General features: G+C 30.8%; 2 protein-coding genes across 4 annotated transcripts; both read right to left on the reverse strand.

The window, feature by feature from the left end:
- Positions 1-2,185: 2,185 nt before the first annotated feature.
- Positions 2,186-2,824, reverse strand: LOC120079747. Its single transcript, XM_039034115.1, has one exon. The coding sequence runs from the start codon at positions 2,822-2,824 to the stop codon at positions 2,186-2,188; it is 639 nt and encodes a 212-aa protein (XP_038890043.1).
- Positions 2,825-6,450: 3,626 nt separating this feature from the next.
- Positions 6,451-17,466, reverse strand: LOC120070355 (putative leucine-rich repeat receptor-like protein kinase At2g19210). 3 transcript variants are annotated; one of them, XM_039022291.1, is made up of 13 exons: positions 17,254-17,466; positions 15,956-16,496; positions 14,107-14,588; positions 13,874-14,012; positions 13,530-13,601; positions 13,360-13,431; positions 13,171-13,251; positions 11,899-12,056; positions 11,574-11,782; positions 8,248-8,374; positions 7,877-7,939; positions 7,579-7,774; positions 6,451-7,062 (listed from the first exon to the last, which is right to left on the reverse strand). In XM_039022291.1, the coding sequence occupies exons 1-13, from the start codon at positions 17,375-17,377 to the stop codon at positions 6,660-6,662; spliced, it is 2,667 nt and encodes an 888-aa protein (XP_038878219.1). In that variant the 5' UTR covers positions 17,378-17,466; the 3' UTR covers positions 6,451-6,659. The 3 variants fall into 3 exon arrangements, with proteins under 3 accessions (XP_038878219.1, XP_038878218.1, XP_038878220.1); XM_039022290.1 differs by having other exon boundaries at positions 15,956-16,502; XM_039022292.1 differs by having other exon boundaries at positions 15,956-16,512.
- Between the last annotated feature and the right edge of the window lie 1,126 nt (positions 17,467-18,592).

The raw sequence follows: 18,592 nt of genomic DNA on the forward strand, positions 1-18,592 counted from the left end.
TCGTCAAGAACAGTACCGCTCGCTGTTGTTGTGATTGTCTACCCAAATCTCTTGCTCTCGTTCAGCAAATGAACAGTCTTCTACACAAACAAGCAACAACTGGGGCACCACCACTCAGTGACCTTGGTATTCTTGGAGTGAGAATCCAGGAGGTATGGGCTCTGTTGGATTTGGTAGATGGAAGGAGGAAAGAACGATCGTATTCAACGACCAAGCAAGTGGGAGAGTTTAGAGTCGATCGTTTGGACTTGTACTTGATCGTTTAGTAAAAGGTATATGATCATTTAGGTAATGTGTCTTGATCGTTTACACGATCGATAAGTGAATCTCGCTCTCGCACGCGATCGCTTAGTAAAAGTTACACGATCGTTTAGGAAACACACTTGAGCTATCATGTAGGCTTTTGTTAGCTAAACGATAGGAAGTATACAACTTGTGAAGCGATTATACAATTCTCTAGCAAAATGAAAACTATTTTCATTTTATGCTTTCAGTTATGAAAATTGAATGCAACCTCCAACTTTCATGCACGGTTAAAGAGAAAACCGCCAACAATTATCTCATAATTGTTTTAATTATAAATAAATATAATAACTAACTTATCATATTATATTTATAACTTATAGTTTTAATATCACATCATATGCAACATTTAAACTATAGTTCTTTTCTCCTTTACTTGATATAAATCATATTTACATCAAATTCCTCCAATTAACGTATCTCATACATCATGTCTATTATATCATATATAACTGAACCAGTTTAATCATATCATATATAATCAAACTCTCTCTCGTCAATTTGAACACTTCAAATTGACCCAAAAACTGATTCTGAACTTGAATTCATTGAGCTACCAAAGGGACCTTATGGACCTTTAGTTTGAAGCTCTAACGGTATGTGAATAGCTGACTAAACTCTTTAGCCACAAGATCCACCATCCGTTAACTACTGGGCACGCCACTAAAGACCGGCAGCTGCACTCTTCTCACCACAAATATATTTTTGTGTCCTGGGATATAACCAGTCAACAGTACGATAACCTTCACAGATGCTCGTAAGTACAGTTGGGCCAATTTATTGTTTTGTCCCTGTAGTTATATCTAACTTCTTAAGTACCACTGATCCCTCTAATGAACAATATTTCATAGTTCTACTATGAGTAGACACCTCTTGGGTCATGAGAAGGTGTGTAGCGCCACATCGTTCAAGCCCTAGAATAAACCCTTAAGGGAGCAATCTATCTACTTACCTCTGCTTCAGAAAATGAGTGAATTCCATCTTGTGTAACTGAGTTCCCAACTCTTAAATCAGACAAATTCCCAAAGTGGTAGGTTTGAGTCGGCGATTTGGCCACTCGCACCCATGCAAATCAAAGAACCGCCTTCAAAGAAAAAAGTTTCCAACTCACTCAGGATTGAGGTCATATTACCTATAGTCATCCTAGTGAAGTAAAGTCCCTATCATAAACGGCGTTATATAATAAGACTATAACACTTTGTGGTCCGGTCTTATACAAACTTGTTTGTATAGGATGCCCCACTCGCATGTCTCTACATGAATGATCAGGATTAGACCATCTGTAGCAAGTCACAACACTTGTAACTATTCTACAAAATGGGTCGCATCCGTAGCGTTACCAGGATAAGGTTTCCCTCTTATATTCATATACTACAGACCATTTTGGTTATCACTTAAGACATGATCCACCTGTATGTCACCACATACATGCTTAAGTTACAATGACAACCAGAGATCTTAGTCTATTGGTTTGTGGTAAAACAATTAAAACATCTAATGTTCCATAGACAAATGTGAAGAAAAATATTATATATTATTACATCACAAGTGTTTATTCAGTACTGTGTTTACAAACTACAGAACCCAACGAGAGTTTAGGGCATCAGCCCCAACAAAACCATCCCTTAGATGGTGTCATATGGACTGAAAAACCAGAATCTAACACCCAGTCCTGGGGCTCCATAGTATTTTGGTCTCCACCTTCTTCAATAGCAGCCAATGCATCTGAATAGACAAGGGAATTCTCCCCTACAGCAGCCTCAGTCTATTTTCCACCCTTGTTCTATTGGTTCGGTTTCCTCTTCAAGGCATAGTAATCCTTTTTTCTGTGCCCCATTTTGTGACAAAAATGGCACTTAATCTTAGACTTATCACCTCCATTCTATTTCCCCTTCCTGCTATTCTTGTTTTTCCCCTTTGAAAACAAGCCTTCACCTTCTTGTTGACCTTTCTTACTCATTTGTAACTCAAGTTCTCTGACTCTTACTGCTGATATGATTGCTTCTGTTGTTATTCTTTCTCTACCATATTTTATGGCTGTCTTGGCATCTTTGAAAGATTCTGGTAGAGAATTTAGCAATATGAAAGCCTCGTTCTCTTCCCCAATATTGTATCCTATTGATCTGAATTCAGAAGACAGTCTCTTGAACTCATTCAGAATATCCGTGAGGGACTTTGCTGCATCCATCTTGTAGGTGAAGAATCTTTCCCGTAAGAAAGCTTTGTTGGACAAGTCTTTGTTGAGATATATCTCATTTAGTTTATTCCAAAGGGCATAGGCAGTAGGCTGGTTTATAACCTGCCTCAAAACATTGTCTGTTACATTCAAGACAATGGTTCCACACGCGTTTACTTCAATTGTCTCTTTCTCTGCCTCAGTGAGTGTTTCAGGGTACTTTGCAGGGTCCGTAATGGCCAGTAGAGCCTTCTGTTGTCCCAAGACTACTTTAATCTTCACTTTCCATAGTTCAAAGTCTGTCTTACTATCGAATTTCTCAATTTCATATCTGGTAGTTGCCATTCTTGATGTTCATGATTCACTAATCTGCTTCGAAATATGCAAGATTTCAAATCTTGGATCTATCTTGAATTGTTCACTGAGCTTTGATACCACTTGTTGTCCCAGATGACTATGATCTTCACTTTCACAATCACTAATTATTTATAATTAATGGTTAAGAACAATTCAAGAGTCAGGGGAGGATGTATGCACGAGGCTTGAAACTCTTCTGTCGTTTACCAGATGGCAGCTTAATCATGTAGACGAAGCTCCAAAAACTAAACGATGGGACGAAGCGCTAGACGATCGTGTAGACGACAGTTGAAGAGCTAAACGATCGTATAGACGATTGGAAGCGTAGCTAAACGATCGAGTACAAAATGCGATAGCAACTACATGATCGTATAAACGATACTTTAGTACATGCTAAACGATCTTAGAGTTAGAAAGAAAGAACACAGGAGTTTAAGTGGTTCGGCCAAAGGCCTACGTCCATTGTGCAAATCGAGAGGGTCTCTTTTATTACTTCTTTTTCAAAGTTATTATAGAATGAATGCCTTGCTCTCTCTCGTCTTTTCACTATGTGATTCTTACATTCATTTTTCTTTATATATACAGGTGAATGGTCAACGATGAAGCTCTGGTGGTTACAACACATAACAGAAAGATGTCGACAATAGTTCAACTGCCTGCATTCTTGTTTTTCTCGTCTTCGAGTCTTTCTGTAACAAATTCTTAGGGTTAATTGCAATATATGGCATGAAATTGTTCGTTAATCTATGGGAAGTGATAGGTTAGTTAGGGTTGCATTTTTGTTGTCTATAATGAAGTGTATTACCCTATCAACCTAGAGAAAACCCTATTGAATGTTTAGATAGACGATGGAAATTAAATGTTCATCCTAGCGTAAGCCCTGGAGCGTAATGCAGTAGTTAAATATGTTTAGTATGGATCCATCTAGCATGTTTAGCTAATTAGGTAATTAGGACCATTGGTTGGTTTTTCAATCGATTGGGCTAGGCATAGTTAAGAAGCTAAAATCACATTTAGACAATTTAATGATGAAAGTTACATTGAGCAATTTCAATTCCCTTAAGTTAGGTTGTTTAATTTAATTGCATTTCTATCCTTTATTTTTTTGCATTTTATTTTTTTTATTGGAACATTTAATTCCAATAAAAAGAAAGTTTGTAAAAGGTGAAGCTTGTTGATTAGTAAAAGAAAGTTTGTATGTTATTTTCTTTTTAAGGAGGATTACTCCTCTTTCTTGGGGTTATGACTAACCTAGGGCGGCTATAACACCCGTAGTTTCCCTTTGAGTTAAAGTACTCCGAGGATGAGTAAGCTTCAACACCTTGTTAGGAGACGTTGCTCGTAGTTGGATGTCTTTCACATAACCCAGGTGGACAAGCAAAAATGAAGGTGATGTGTCTAGATAAGGGTTCCTCTTTTGTGTAAAGTTAGAAAATGAGAAAGAGACGGAAAAAAAAAGTTTGGCTCCCTTAAGTGTGTCATTGCATTGTTGAGTCTAAGAAGCTTAGCTCTTGAACCTTTGAGCCAGAGTAGGAGAAAAATGAATTGAAAGCCTTATAAAACTATTCTAGGCTTCGCGGGCTTAATTAGTAGGGATTTGGATTCACTCATGCACTAATAGGTTTAGAATCATTTTTAAAATGTACTTCATTGATTGATTGTGATCAAATTTCATTTTTTATTGCAAAATTTATCCTTATAGACTATTGAGACTAGAGTAACGACCCTTGTGATTGAGCAAACATATTTTTATGTAAATATGTGATTCTACCTTGCTCGAGGACGACCAAGAATTAAGTTGAGTGTGTTTAATAACACAAAAAATGTGCCATTTTCCTCTTCTTAATTCTAGGTCATTAGTATGTTTAATGTATTTATTTAATGATTTTATAGGTATCGAGTATATTGGAGGTAGAATCAGTCATTACGAGCTGTTCGGGGTTAATTTGCAGTAATTAGGAGCTAATTTAAGCATCCGAGATTCAAGAGGATGTGAAATTACAAAAATACCCCTGGATGGAGCGTTGCAACGCTACAAGATAGTAGCCTCCACAATGCTGAAAAACAGGGTAGCATTGCAACGGTCTGAATTTTCATAAAGGCACGCGCGAGGTAATGCTGCGATTGGTGTATAAAATATTTCTTCTTCGTTTTAGGGCAAAAGATAAAAAAAAATAATCGACCTCTCAATCGGCTCCTATGCTGATTTTCTCCTTTTCTCACCTTTCCACTTGTATTTTTCTCCGTTTTTCTCCCCATCTCATGTAATTTGTGAAAACATTGCCTAGTTCTTCTCTTCTTCATCTCCATAGGAAGGTAAGACCTAGCTCTCTAGTTTAGGGATTTGGAATAATGTAATTTTGGGAGTTTTGTTTGAGTGTAATTTCTATATTCTTGTCTATGGGTTTTAATCTGAATTTTGTGTTTATGAATTGCATAATTTTATTATTGATTAACAACCAATAATTTGTTGTATAATTTAAATGCTTAGAGATAGCTTATAATATATGACATATAATTATAGGTCAATCTCAAAGGAAGTAATATGTTAGTTAAGCTTGCAATTCATTGTCTAAAATGAATAGTATTGCTCTCATCAACTTAGAGAGAAACCACATTGAATGTTTGATTAGACGGAGGAAATTAAACATTCATCCTAGCATAAGCCCTAGAACTTAATGCGGTTGGTTAATCATGTTTAATATGGATTCATTTGAGCATGTTTAGCTAATTAGGTAATTAGGACCGTTGGTTGGATGTCTAATCAATTGGGCTAGGCATAGTTAAGAAACTAAAATTACATTAAGCAATTTGACGATCAAGTTGCATTGGTCCATTCCATTTTCCTAAGCTAGAATGTCGTAATTAATTGCATTTCTACTTTCCGTTTTCATTTCATTTCATTTTTTTATGCATTTTCTATTCCAATCCACACCAACCCCTGCCCCCCCCCCCCCCCCTCTCTCTTATTTTTAACCATTTTAACTAAAAATGTGCTTCGAGGAACTAATCTTCTATGCTTCCCTGATGTTCGACCCCGGACTTGCGGCTTGTACTACCAGTTAGTATAAGTAATTCGTTCGGTGATATACAAATTTTATTTGACTAGCAAGGGTTTATGGGTAATGATAAACTTCGAGCTTATCAATTATATAACCCAATAACAAGAATACACACTTTTGAAAGATTTATAGTAAAATTAGGTTAAAAAATATTTTAGTCAATGTACTTTCAAACTTGTAACAATTTAGCATCGGAACTTTAATAAATAATAATTTAATCTCTATATTTTTTTAAAAAAATCTATTTAAGTTCACTATATATTTTGTCATCACTATTAAAATGAATTTTAAAATTTCATTTCATAATTGTTTTTAACGAATTAATAGACATAAATGCCAAAGACACAAGTGAGTATATAGTAAAAAAAATCAAGATTAAAAGTGCAAATTTGAAAATCTCAAGATCAATTTGAAATTACAAAACTCAATTCTCAACGGTAAAAAATTGTAACATTTTAAAACCTTAAGGACTATAAATTGAAACCAAACTCAAACCTTAAAAATTAAAAGTGTAATATCATGAAATTTAGAGGCCAAATGAAAAACTAAATCTAAAACTTACAAACCAAAAATATATTTTTACAAAATTTATAAGTGAATTTTCAGCTCAAATCGTAAGTTACCGTAATATCTTTTTCTTAAAAAAGAAAAAAGAAAAACGTAGTAAACAAAATACATAGTGGTTCTTAAAAATGAAAAAGTAAAATACACATATATTATAACTTAACTAGGCTTGCTGTTGAAGTACAAAAGATGTTCTATTATCTAGCCAAGGGACCAGGTAGAGCACTACATTGTGCGACACTCGTTTGAGATTCATGATGGCGCTTATGATCACGAGTTGATTCCATGGCCAAGCATTCCTTCAAATCTACCACAACTTGACTCATATTTGGCCTATCTTTAGATTTGGAAGATACACAAGACATTGCTACATCAACAGCTTTCCAAACCGAGTTTACGTCGAAATCTTCTCCCATTTCTGGGTCGATAATCGATCGAATATCACCTTGAGAAATCAACATGTTGACCCAATTATAGATGTGAGTTACATTATTGTCTTGACCTCTCATCAAAGCTGGTTTTCCTGTAAAGATCTCTAGAAGAATCACTCCAAATCCAAAAACATCACTTTTCTCGTTTAATTGGGATGTAGTATAGTATCTGCAAGCAAGAATAAAGAAATTAACATACATAGTAAGAAGAACAAAAAACTTGGGTGCAGTTTTTCTATCTTTTGTGTAATCATGTGCAATCCAAATAGCACCCAATTAAAGTATGTGACAAAAGAAAATTTAAAAATTAATTTTTTTAATTTTATTTTTACTGCAAAGAAAAAGGGAGCATCTCATTAGCTAACCATTGCCCAAATAAGAAAAGTACATTTTCATCCAAATATAGTGCAATATAATGTAGAGGTCTCACTTGCTTTAATCTTAGATTCTCAATCAATTAAATTAAACTTTTTCCTTTATTTAAAAAAAAAATAATTCAATTCTTTTAAAACTTACCGGATTATCCGAGTTATCAATTTTGAATGAAAAGTGGAGAACAAACATGTGTGTGACAATAATCACTCGAAAAGATGTGTCCCGGTTCGAAATCTCAATTTTCATTGCAAGTCACGACCACATCTAACTAAATCTCAAATTTCATCAAATTTGAATGTAAATTACTTACTCTGGATCAATGTAACCAAAAGTTCCAACCACATTTGTGGCATTCACATGAGAGGCACCATTTTCTGTAAGGAAAGCTTTTGATAACCCAAAATCTGAAACTTTTGCCCTAAAATCTTCGTCCAATAATATGTTCGTAGATTTTACATCTCGATGTATTATTGCTGGTTTGATACCGTAGTGAAGGTACTCCAATCCTACAAATTATATATAAATCAAAAAAGAATATATAAGGAAATTGAAAATAGAGAAAGGAGTATAAATTTTTTTAAAGATAAAAATATAGTATAATTATAAACCATGAGCTGAATCCACTGCTATACGAAGTCTATCTTCCCAATCCAAAACTTTTGCTTTTCCACCTACATCCATATCAAAACAAAAGGCGTGCTAAATCACCAATTGACCCAAAAATTTAAGTAGATTGATAAAAATAAATTTAATATTATATTAGTTAAACCTTCTACTTTAATAACATGTTAAATCACATATTGGTCATCCAAAAACTTAATCTGATAGGTGAAGATAAATTTAATATCATATCAACACTTTAATCAAAGGTATGTAAGTATAGAAGCATCTTTATTATATTAATCATGAATTCTTAGTAAGTTGATTAATTAATATAAAGAAAAATATTCATCACAAGAATGATGGATGGATGCTATACTTGAAATAAAAGATCCCAAGTTTCCTCTTGCCATGTATTCATAGATGAGTCCTTTATAGGTTGGTTCATCACAATATCCAACAAGGCCAGTCAAGTTTCTGTGATGAACCCTTAGGAGAAGGTCAACCTGCAGAGAATTTAAATTTTGACCCTTAAAGTTACCAAACAAGATTATGTTAAAATAATATATTTTTTGTTTATGGTTTGAAGAAAAAATAAAAAACATGAAAGAGACATTTGGGCTTCGTTGATAACTATTTAGGCTTGTATGGTAATAATTTAGGTTAGTTGCATAAATAAAATTCAAACCCAAAATAATAGAATACGTAGTACAAGGATAAAATAATTGCATATATAGATAAAAAAATGGTATGACTAAAAAACTCATGCTTAGCCACCATTTTGTTCGCTTCTTCCCGATTTTCTCAAATTAAAAGTTATCACTGATAGCAGCTATCAGTGATGTCACTGATAGCTGCTATTGCTGATAGCTTCTATCAATTACTATCGATGATAGTTGCTATCAACGATAACTTTTAATTTGAGAAAAAATAATATAATATTGAAGTATTAGCTTTTTAATTTGCTATCATTTATTAGTAGTTATCATTGATTCACTTTCATCAATTAGAATCAACGTTGAAATATTACTACTTAAGGCTATTAGTGGCTATTAATGATAGATTTATAAATAGTGATCAACTTTGAAAGAAGACCAACAACTTTGATTACCATAGTAGTTATCACTAATAATTTTTTATCATGACTATCACTGATAGACTTTCATCAATTAGAATCAACCTTGAAATATTAACACTTAAGGCTATCAATGATAGACTTCTATAATTGGTTATCACCTTTGAAGGAAACTCGATATATAGATATCACCTAAGTTTTATCACCGATAACACTAACATCACTCATATTGTGGTTATCAGCGATAGTTTATTTCACTGATAACATCACTAATAAGATGCTATCAATGAACTCACTGATATCATGCTATCAGTGATAGTTTTCTATCATCGATAACATACTATCAGTGGTAGCTTCTATCATCGATAATGTGCTAATGGGTAGCTTCTATCATCGATAACATGTTATTAGTATTAGCTTCTATCACTGGTAACATGCTATTAGTAGTAGCTTCTATCAACCATAGCCACTGAACACCTTTTTGCCCTTTCTTATCCTTCTCAGACATTTATAAGTCCCTTTTCTTTTCGATGATAGCTTCTATCACTCATAAACATGCTATTAGTGATAACTTCTAGGCATTCAACTTACATTTTAATTCGAGATTCAACTTTATTAATTAAATTCACTAAGTTGGCCATCAATGATAGATTTCTATAAGTGACTATTAACTACGAAAATATAATCAAAGATTAAGCTATCAATGATAGAAAATATTAGTGACTATCACTAATAGACTTTCATTTGCTATTTATATTTATTATTTGTTATAATAATCAAACTTGATGATTGACTTGTTGGTGTTAAGTCACTTATGAATTGAGTACTTTCAAGTCCTACGTACGAAATTTAGCCTCATAATTCTTGTGAAAAAAAGGGGAAGAAGAAAAAATTCAAATAAAGGAAAGAAAAAATTTTAAAATAAGAGAAAGAGAAGAGGCAAAAACTAAAAAAAGAAAAAAAAAAGGAAGTAAAAACCAGACAAATGAAATAAAAACTACAAAAAGAAAAAGAAAGGGAAGAAGCAAAAAAATCGGAGAAAGAAAATAAAATAAAATCATAAAAAAAGATAATGGAAGATGTAAAAATCGGAGAAAAGGAAGAAAATAAAAATAAACAAAGGAATAAGCAAGAACTGAAGAAAGAAAATAAAAATAATAAAAAAAGAATAAGCAAAAATCGAAGAAAGAAAAAAAAAGGAAAAAAGAAAGAAATGAAAGAAAATAGAAAATAAAGGAAAGAAAAGAAAGGGAAAAAGAAGGAAATGAAAGAAAATAAAAAATAAAAAGAAGCAAAAATCGGATAAATGAAAGAATAAAATAAAATAAAAAGAAAGAAGCAAAAATCGAAGAAGAGAAATAAAATAAAAAGACTAAAAAAAAGTATACAACAAGATAAAACAAGAGAGGGCGAAATTGGAAATTAAAAAAAAAATTCAAAGATTGACTAATCAACTCATCTATATTTGCAAATATTTTAAATATATAATATATTTTTAGATTTTTTCTCTTATTCTACTATGTATTAAATATCCGAATAATTTTGTTTTTAATTTTTTTTAAATTAAGTATATAAATACTACATCCGGCTATTGATTTCTTTTTTTTTTTTTTTTTTTAATTATCTACTTTTTAGGAGTATTTTCAAAAATCAAACCAAGTTTTGGAAACTAAAAAAAATATAATTTTAAAAAACTTGTTTTTATCTATCAATTTTGACTAAGAATTCAAGTATTTGGTGAGGAAAGATAAAAACCATAATATAAAAGTTGTAAAAATATCAGCATAATTGTCAATAATCAAATGGTGGTCAAATGGGGTCGTAGTTTTCATAAGCTCGGTTTTAGAACATGACTAGAAAAACAATCGTTTTGTTTAATACAGGCGAAACCATAAATAGGAAATGAGAGGGAAAAAAATTATAAATTTAAGAAAACAGGACCACAAGCCTTGGTTGATATCAAATGTTTTTTAATTGTTTCCTGCTTTAAAAATTAAGCTTGCAATTATCTCTTCTACCTATAGTTTTCTTGCTTTATTATCAACTTTTTAAACATGTTTTCAATAACCAAGCCAAAATTTGAAAACTAGCCAAAGTACTTTTTGAAAACTTGATTTTGTTTCTAAGCTTTGGCTAAGAATTCAAACGTGCTTTTAAAAAATCTAAAGAAATGGTGAGAAACAAACATAAATTTCTAAAATGAAAAACTAAAATTAATGGTTATCATAAAGTGTATTAATTTTTTGTTTTTGGTTTTTGAAAATTGTGCTTGTTTTCTCATAATTTCTTCATCATGTTTTTAACATTCTAGAGTAAACATTTGAATTTTTAGCCAAATTCTAAAATAATTTTTTTTTTTTAATTTTCAAAACTTTGCTTAGATTTTTGAACATTCCTCAAAAGTAGACCACAAAACAAAAAAATCAATAGAAAAATAGTGCTTATAAGTATAATATTTTTAAAAACTAAACGGTTAACAAACAAGACCTTGATTTTTGTTGTTTCCAAAACTCTTCTATAATTTTTGAAATATTTCTAGAAAACGAGAAACAAGAAATGAAATCCATATAAAAAACTACAGAAAACTTGAAACAGAAACGTTATCGTACAAATCATAAAAGTTTGCATACCTCTGCTTGAAATTGATCATACCCTTGAACTGATTGAGGTGAAAGCATCTTAACAGCTACTTCAGTGTCACCACTTTGACCATAATAAACTTTTCCAAAGCCACCCACTCCAAGCATTCGTTCCAAATTGTTTGTAATTCTCAAGATATCAGCATAAGAATATGATCTTTTAATTGAGCCCAATTGTTTTTTTTCTCCCAACACAACACCTAATAAGGGAATGATTATTCATATATATAAAGAACACAACTCATTTTCAATTTTTTTAATTTCCAATAAAATTATTTTGAAATCAAATCATGCCTTTTAATTTTAATAATCTTACCTTGTTTTCTCTTAATCCAGAAGATAACACCTGAAATTATGAACAAAAGAAGAACAAATCCACCAATCACGGATGCTACTAAAGGTACAACTATGTTGCTTTCTCCCTTCTTTTCACTTGGAGATGTATTGATGAACAGGTTTGGATTTTCGCCATAGCTATGATCCAAAAGAAATTTATTTTAATGATAATTAAGTATTTAATTAACTGTTAATTAAAGTTTAAAGACTAAATTATTACAACTTTAAAAATAAATAAGAACTAAATTATTAAGTTTAGAAATTAACGACTCTTAAATAGACCGTATTTCTATATATGTTTTCAGATTTAGTGAAAGTTGAATCAATATGTGTATGATAAGTAAATTGAATTTTATTTTATTTTTTCATAAATTATTTTCAGATTCTTCTTAGGACAAATTTTGAAAACGAACATGTTTATGTTTTCAATATATTCAGTTTTTTTAATTTAAAATTTTAAAATATAGAATCATATTTTTAAAAAATGTTCATAAATATAGTATTTTTTATAAAATAAACAATTATTTGCTAAATACTAATCTAGAAGGCTCAAGTTTAATTCCCTCCCCTACATGTTGGAAAAAACTAAATTTAGGACATGTTTGAAATGATTCGGAAGAATAAACATTCTTTAAAAATTCTTTCATTTAAATACTTTTGATATAAACTCTTTAAAATAAAAACACACATGTGTTTGATAATTCTTTCTCAAAAAAGTATTTTTATACCGAAGTTTATATATGTTTAGTTTGTTCTATACTAAAAGTGTTTTTATTAATATCGATTGCTGGAAATGATGACAAGAGTTTCTCATATTATAGAGAGATTACCTATTAAACACTCTAAATTCATTTTTCTAAAAGTTAGTTTCAAGTATTTATCCTAAACCAACTTCTTTTATAAACCCATTTTTTCAAAATCCATTTTAAGTAGTTGTCAAACACTTGAAATTATTTTAGAACGACTTGTTTTTTAAATTATCACTTAAAAAGGTATTTCAAATATATCTTTATTTTTATTAATTTTTAAATCTACCACCAGACATACATTTCAAAACATGAAATACAACTTTAGAATTCTTGTTTTCTAATTTTCTATCCAAGAGAAGTTTATATAATTCTTACTCCAATTAAAAAAGTTTTAAGATGAAAAGTGTTTTTCAACTATAAAATAATCAGTTTATTATTATTATTATTTAAAAAGAAAATTAGAAGTAGAAATTAAAAGAAGAAAGAAGAAATTGATTTCATACCTTAAGGATAAAGAACCATCATTGGACTTCTCAATGAGTTGGGAAGGAATACGTCCTGAAAGGTTGTTTCTTTCTAAATTTCTGCATAAAAAGATATCCAAACTGTGAGTACAATTATTATACAAAAGGAACTGAAAAAAATAAAAAAGAAAAAAAACCGAGTTCAAGTGTTATACATAATTCACTTACAGGACTCTCAATGATGGCAATTGAGTGAGAAATTCAGGCACTTCTCCATTCAAGCTATTATTTGATAAATCCCTAAGACCCAAAAAAAAAAAAAAAAAAAGAAAGAAAAATTAGTGCCTTTATTACTGGCTGTGAGAAATTTATAAATTATATAATAATTAGATACTTACAAAGTCTCTAGCAATTTAAGACTTGCTAATTCTTTAGATATTTCCCCTGTGAGTCCACTGGAGGATAGATCCCTGATTGCAAGTTCAGCCATTTTCAGCGAAAAAAAAAGAACCATACAGAAATTGAGGCCATTATATATCATGACGGACCATCTTCATAGGATTTATAATCCTGCAGGTGTTTTTCTTAATAAATAAATGTGGCAAGTTTAGACTTTTATTTTATATGTGTAATAATATAAATTCTAGGCACTAAAAGAAAAAAAAAACTACAAGTAGGTAAAACAGAGGATTTCTAAAACAGAGCCCCAAAAGGTTGAATAGGAACAAATTGAGAACCTTACAAGAGTGTGATTCTGGGAGGCTGAGAATCCACAAAGCTACAATTGACACCTTGCCATATAAACTCTCTAGGAACACAAGGATCTCCTTCCCAATTTCTTCCAACTTCATACATTGCCTTAATATCCAAAATGCCCTCAACTGAAACATTAAAACATCATATTATTAGAAAATAGAAAAAAGAAAAAAGAAGAAAAAAAAAAAAAAAAGGAAAAATTATTGACTTTTCACTCACCATCTTGCTCATCTGTGGGTGATTGAGGGAAATCAATGACCCTATAAATTTCAATGGCATTGAGGAGAGGGGGATGAGTGGAATTAGGGGTTCTAACGAGGGCAAAATCGTAAGTTCCACCTGTTATGGGTGTGGTACTATAAGAGACATATCCTTGTAAGTAAGGTAAGGAAATTTGTCCTTTGGTCCAAGGATTGCCATTGAGCAATATATCGAACACTCTCGACTCGTTTGGTTGAAGCTTCTGGATCTCGGAGAAAAACATGATGACGTAAAATTTGGCCGTTTCGTCTGACGAAACCCAACTGAATTCCATGGGAGCGGTGGCATTTATGGGCGTCGCAGCCGAGGTCATCACTGGCTGAGGGGGCATGAAGGACTCAGGGTCGTTGGTGTCTATGGGCTCGGTTGTTGTTAATATAGTCCATGCTGGGAGTTGAACCATCGCATACCATATTCGATCATAAATGTCGTCTTTGTACCTTCAAAAATTTTAAAAAAACAAACAAACAAAACAAAGTTAATATAATGTTACCGTTTCTTTTAGAACAGTTTTTTTATTGTACTTCTTTCTCAACCTGGGCGTGTTAATCCAGGCAAGTCCCAATTTTAGGTTTAATTGAATTGAGTGGATAAATTTCTAAGTCAATTTGACATTTGATTCAATCCAAATTTATAAGGGTTCGGTTTGTTTGCCCAATTAAATTGGTTGAGTGACTTATTTTTTTAAAAACAAAGGGAAAAAAAAAATCTAGTTGGTCCAAAAGACTAGTATAACTTGATATGACCCAACACAAGTCCTACCCTTCTTTTTTGATATAATATCTTTTTAATCCTTAGGTTTTGACTCTAGTTTTTATTTGATCCCTAGGTTTTAAAATATTATACATTTAATTCTTAAGTTTTGAGTTTTGTTTTAATTTAGTCTTTAAGTTTCAAAATGTTACGATTTTACCTTTGAGATTTGAGTTTTGTTTTAATTTGGTCTATGGATTTCAAAATTTTACATTTTTAATCTCAATTTTTTATTACATACTTACTTTCAATCATTGACGTCGATTTCTATTAATTAATTAAAAATAATTAGAAGTGAAATTTTAAATTTAATTTTAAAAGTGATAAAAATATTGAAACTCAATTAATTATAATTATTTTAACGATTTTGAATTTATTAACATAAATTAATTTCAAAAGACGAAAAATGAGTATTTAGTAAAAAAAAATTGAGGTTAAAAATATAAATCTTGAGACATAGAGACCAAATTGAAGCAAAAAAATCAAATGTAAGGGTAAAATTGTAGCATTTTGAAACCTAGGGACTAAATTAAAACAAAACTCAAAACTTAAGAACTAAATGGGTAATATTTTGAAACTTAGAGATTAAATAGTAACTAGATCCAAAAAAAATATTTTTCCCATTCATTTTTTTACCGACCCAAAGTCTTGTACCCCTAATCAATGCTTCATCTCGATTTTATTGGTTGAACAAAAAAAAAAATCTGTAATATATCAACAAATTTAATAAAAATGTAAGTTTTACTCTTAAAATGTTTTATTTTTAGTTTAGTAGGTACTCATTTACAAAATTTGTGAAAATACTATTTCGGTTCTTTGGTCCGAACTTTCTTTTGATAAACTAATTATCTTGAAATGAATTCACTTCAACTCATAGGAAAAAGAAAACGAAAATTGAAAAATACTGACCAAACATTTAGTAGGATATAGACATAGATTTCACCATAAATATTTCATCCAATTATTTGATGTTAAGTAATAATTTTGAATAATTAACCAAAATTTGAAACTAAAAATATGGAGTAAGCGAAGAAGAAGAAATTATATAGCGGACCTGTAAGAAAGGTTTGTAGCAGAGCCCACATCAAGGCGTAAGAAAGTGGCAAGCGATTCCGATCTAGTTTCATAAAGGAAGTTTGGCAAAGGCCTGAGCTCCAAAGCCGAAATGAACGGCGTTCCGGCGCCGGTGTTGATGAGACAAAGTTCTACCCAATTCGACGAAACAATATGCATAATCTCCAAATGCTCGGTGGTGTTCATGGCGTCCAGCTTTACAGAAGTCCAAAAGTTGGGTCCAAAGTAAAGATCGAAGCCAGGAATCTTTTTCTGACTGTCGTAGTCGCCGTACAGAAAACTTGCTCGTATCAAATACTTGGTGCCGGATTTCACTCTCACTTTGTAGCAGTTTCTCACCCCCTCCGGAAAGCTTCTTAAACTCCATAGTTGTTGTTTGAGTGTGCTTCTTACGTATACTGATGATATGTTGTGGATTGTTCCACTGTTTATGAACGCTGCGTCCGAGTCGTAGTTTATGTTTGTGTTCGGCTCTATATAACTGCTGTTCGGAGGAATTCCACAGTCTAAACTGATGAAACCTGAAACTACGACCATCTTTTTTGGTAACAATTTCGTATTTAGTTTTTTTTCTTCCAAAAAAGTTATGTTTCTAATTTCCTCACCTCAATTTCTTTAAACTACTTTTAAAATAAACCTTCAAATTCTTAATCAAATTGAAAAAAAAAAGTACTTTTAAAATTTGATAGATAACATATTTAATGCACATGACAACTAAATAACAGTCAAACTAGTTGCACTCTTACTAGATGCATACAATTATATTAAGTAAACTAAAATAGTGCACATATAACTCAAACAAGTAAAACCTCAAGCTCGTTTCAAAAAGTCAATAACTAGTTGAGACATATTTACAAAGTGTTATTATAAATGCGATTATTTACTTTACATTAGTTGCAAACATATTATGACGATCATCAAAATATGATACAATAACCACTTCGGGTAGAATAACAGGTTCGAACTATTGAGATTTGATAAAAAAAAAAAAAAAATTATATTTGCTCCCGTTTTAAATCAAAATCAAAAGAAAGAAAAAGAAGGGACGATTATGTTTTAAAAGATAAAATAAAAAATAATTATCAAAACATAGGTGGCATATAACTCGATTAAAGAGTTACTTAACAAATTTAAATCTAACTTATAAATTTAACTTGCCAATAGAATGTGTCGCTACCCATCCATTTTGAAGTTCATGAAAGGATATGGTTGAATAGATTTGTTATAATCAAGAACGAAATGTGTATAGAACTTGAGGAATATAAATGAAGGCTTTACCTGAAGGATTCTGGCCGGAAATGGAATGAAAGAAAACTGAGACAGAGAGAAGAAGAAGGAGGAATTCGATGACAGTGGCGGCCATGGTCGACGAGCCAATGAAGCTATGTGTGAAAATTAGCATTTATCTTTCTCTTAGCTTGCCCATAGGCCATAGCCAAACCCACCATATGATTTCTTTCTTCATTTTAAATTGTGTGATTGTTGACTTTGGGGCGATATTTAGACCACACACTTCTTAAAATAGTAGGACTTTTTAATAAAAATATCAAGATAAAAAAAATTGATATAAATATTATTTTGGTTCATATATTTTCTACTAATCATTCTAGTTTCTATATTTTTAATTTTGATTTATTTTGGTCTTTATACCTTGAAAAATAATCATTTTAGTCGTTTCATTTTCATTTTTATTTCATTTTAAGGGACCAAATGATTACTTTTTCAAAATACAAAGACCATAGTGAATCTCAAAGTTGAAATTATAGAATTAGAATAAGCATTTTAAAAGTATGTGGATCAAAATGAATCAAATTTGAAATTATAGAGATCAAGATGAACATTTTAAAAGTATAAAAACCAAATAATCAACCAAATCTAAAAGCACGTATCACACTTCTTAAAACTCTTAATTTCGTATCTTATAAATCTAATAATCTAATCAATGAATTTTTCTTTGGAGTGTAAAGACCTAAGAAACACAAATTATGAAAATTTAACAATAATGTAATATAATTTAATAATGAATTTTTCTTTGAAGTGTAATGAGCCAACGACGTTCTACATTGACTTTGCTTATCGCGTTGGAAGTCTTCGCCAGAAATATCCATAAGAGATTAAAAAAAAAGTTTAAAAAAAATTTTCAAAAAAATTATTTTTATTTAAATATTTTTTTACGAAAATGGATCAAAATATATTTTAAAAACTATTATGAGTAGTTGTCAAACATTCTAATTTCTTCTAAAATGATTTATTTTTTAAATTAAACACTTGAAAATGTATTTTAAACACACCCAACCTATATATAAAAATTTCAAAGTTTGATGATTAGTAAAATGTGATCAAATACGAACTTATTTATCCAAAACTTCAATAACATTTTGGGTGGATTTCAAAAAATTAAAATAAATAAATAAATAAAATTTCTGGTTAATTTGGGTATGACATTAGAACAATAGTCGAATTGTAATATGATATATTAATATTTGACCTTAATATCTCAAAAGTATTCATTTTTACAATCAACTTAGGAATTCTTAAGACCATGTTTAGTAACTATTTTGTTTTTTTAAAATAAAACCTATTTTCTTCTTCTTTTTTAATATGGGTTGCATCATTC

The sequence above is a fragment of the Benincasa hispida genome, chromosome 1 (genome assembly GCF_009727055.1).
Source record: "Benincasa hispida cultivar B227 chromosome 1, ASM972705v1, whole genome shotgun sequence".
Classification (NCBI taxonomy): Eukaryota; Viridiplantae; Streptophyta; class Magnoliopsida; order Cucurbitales; family Cucurbitaceae; genus Benincasa; species Benincasa hispida.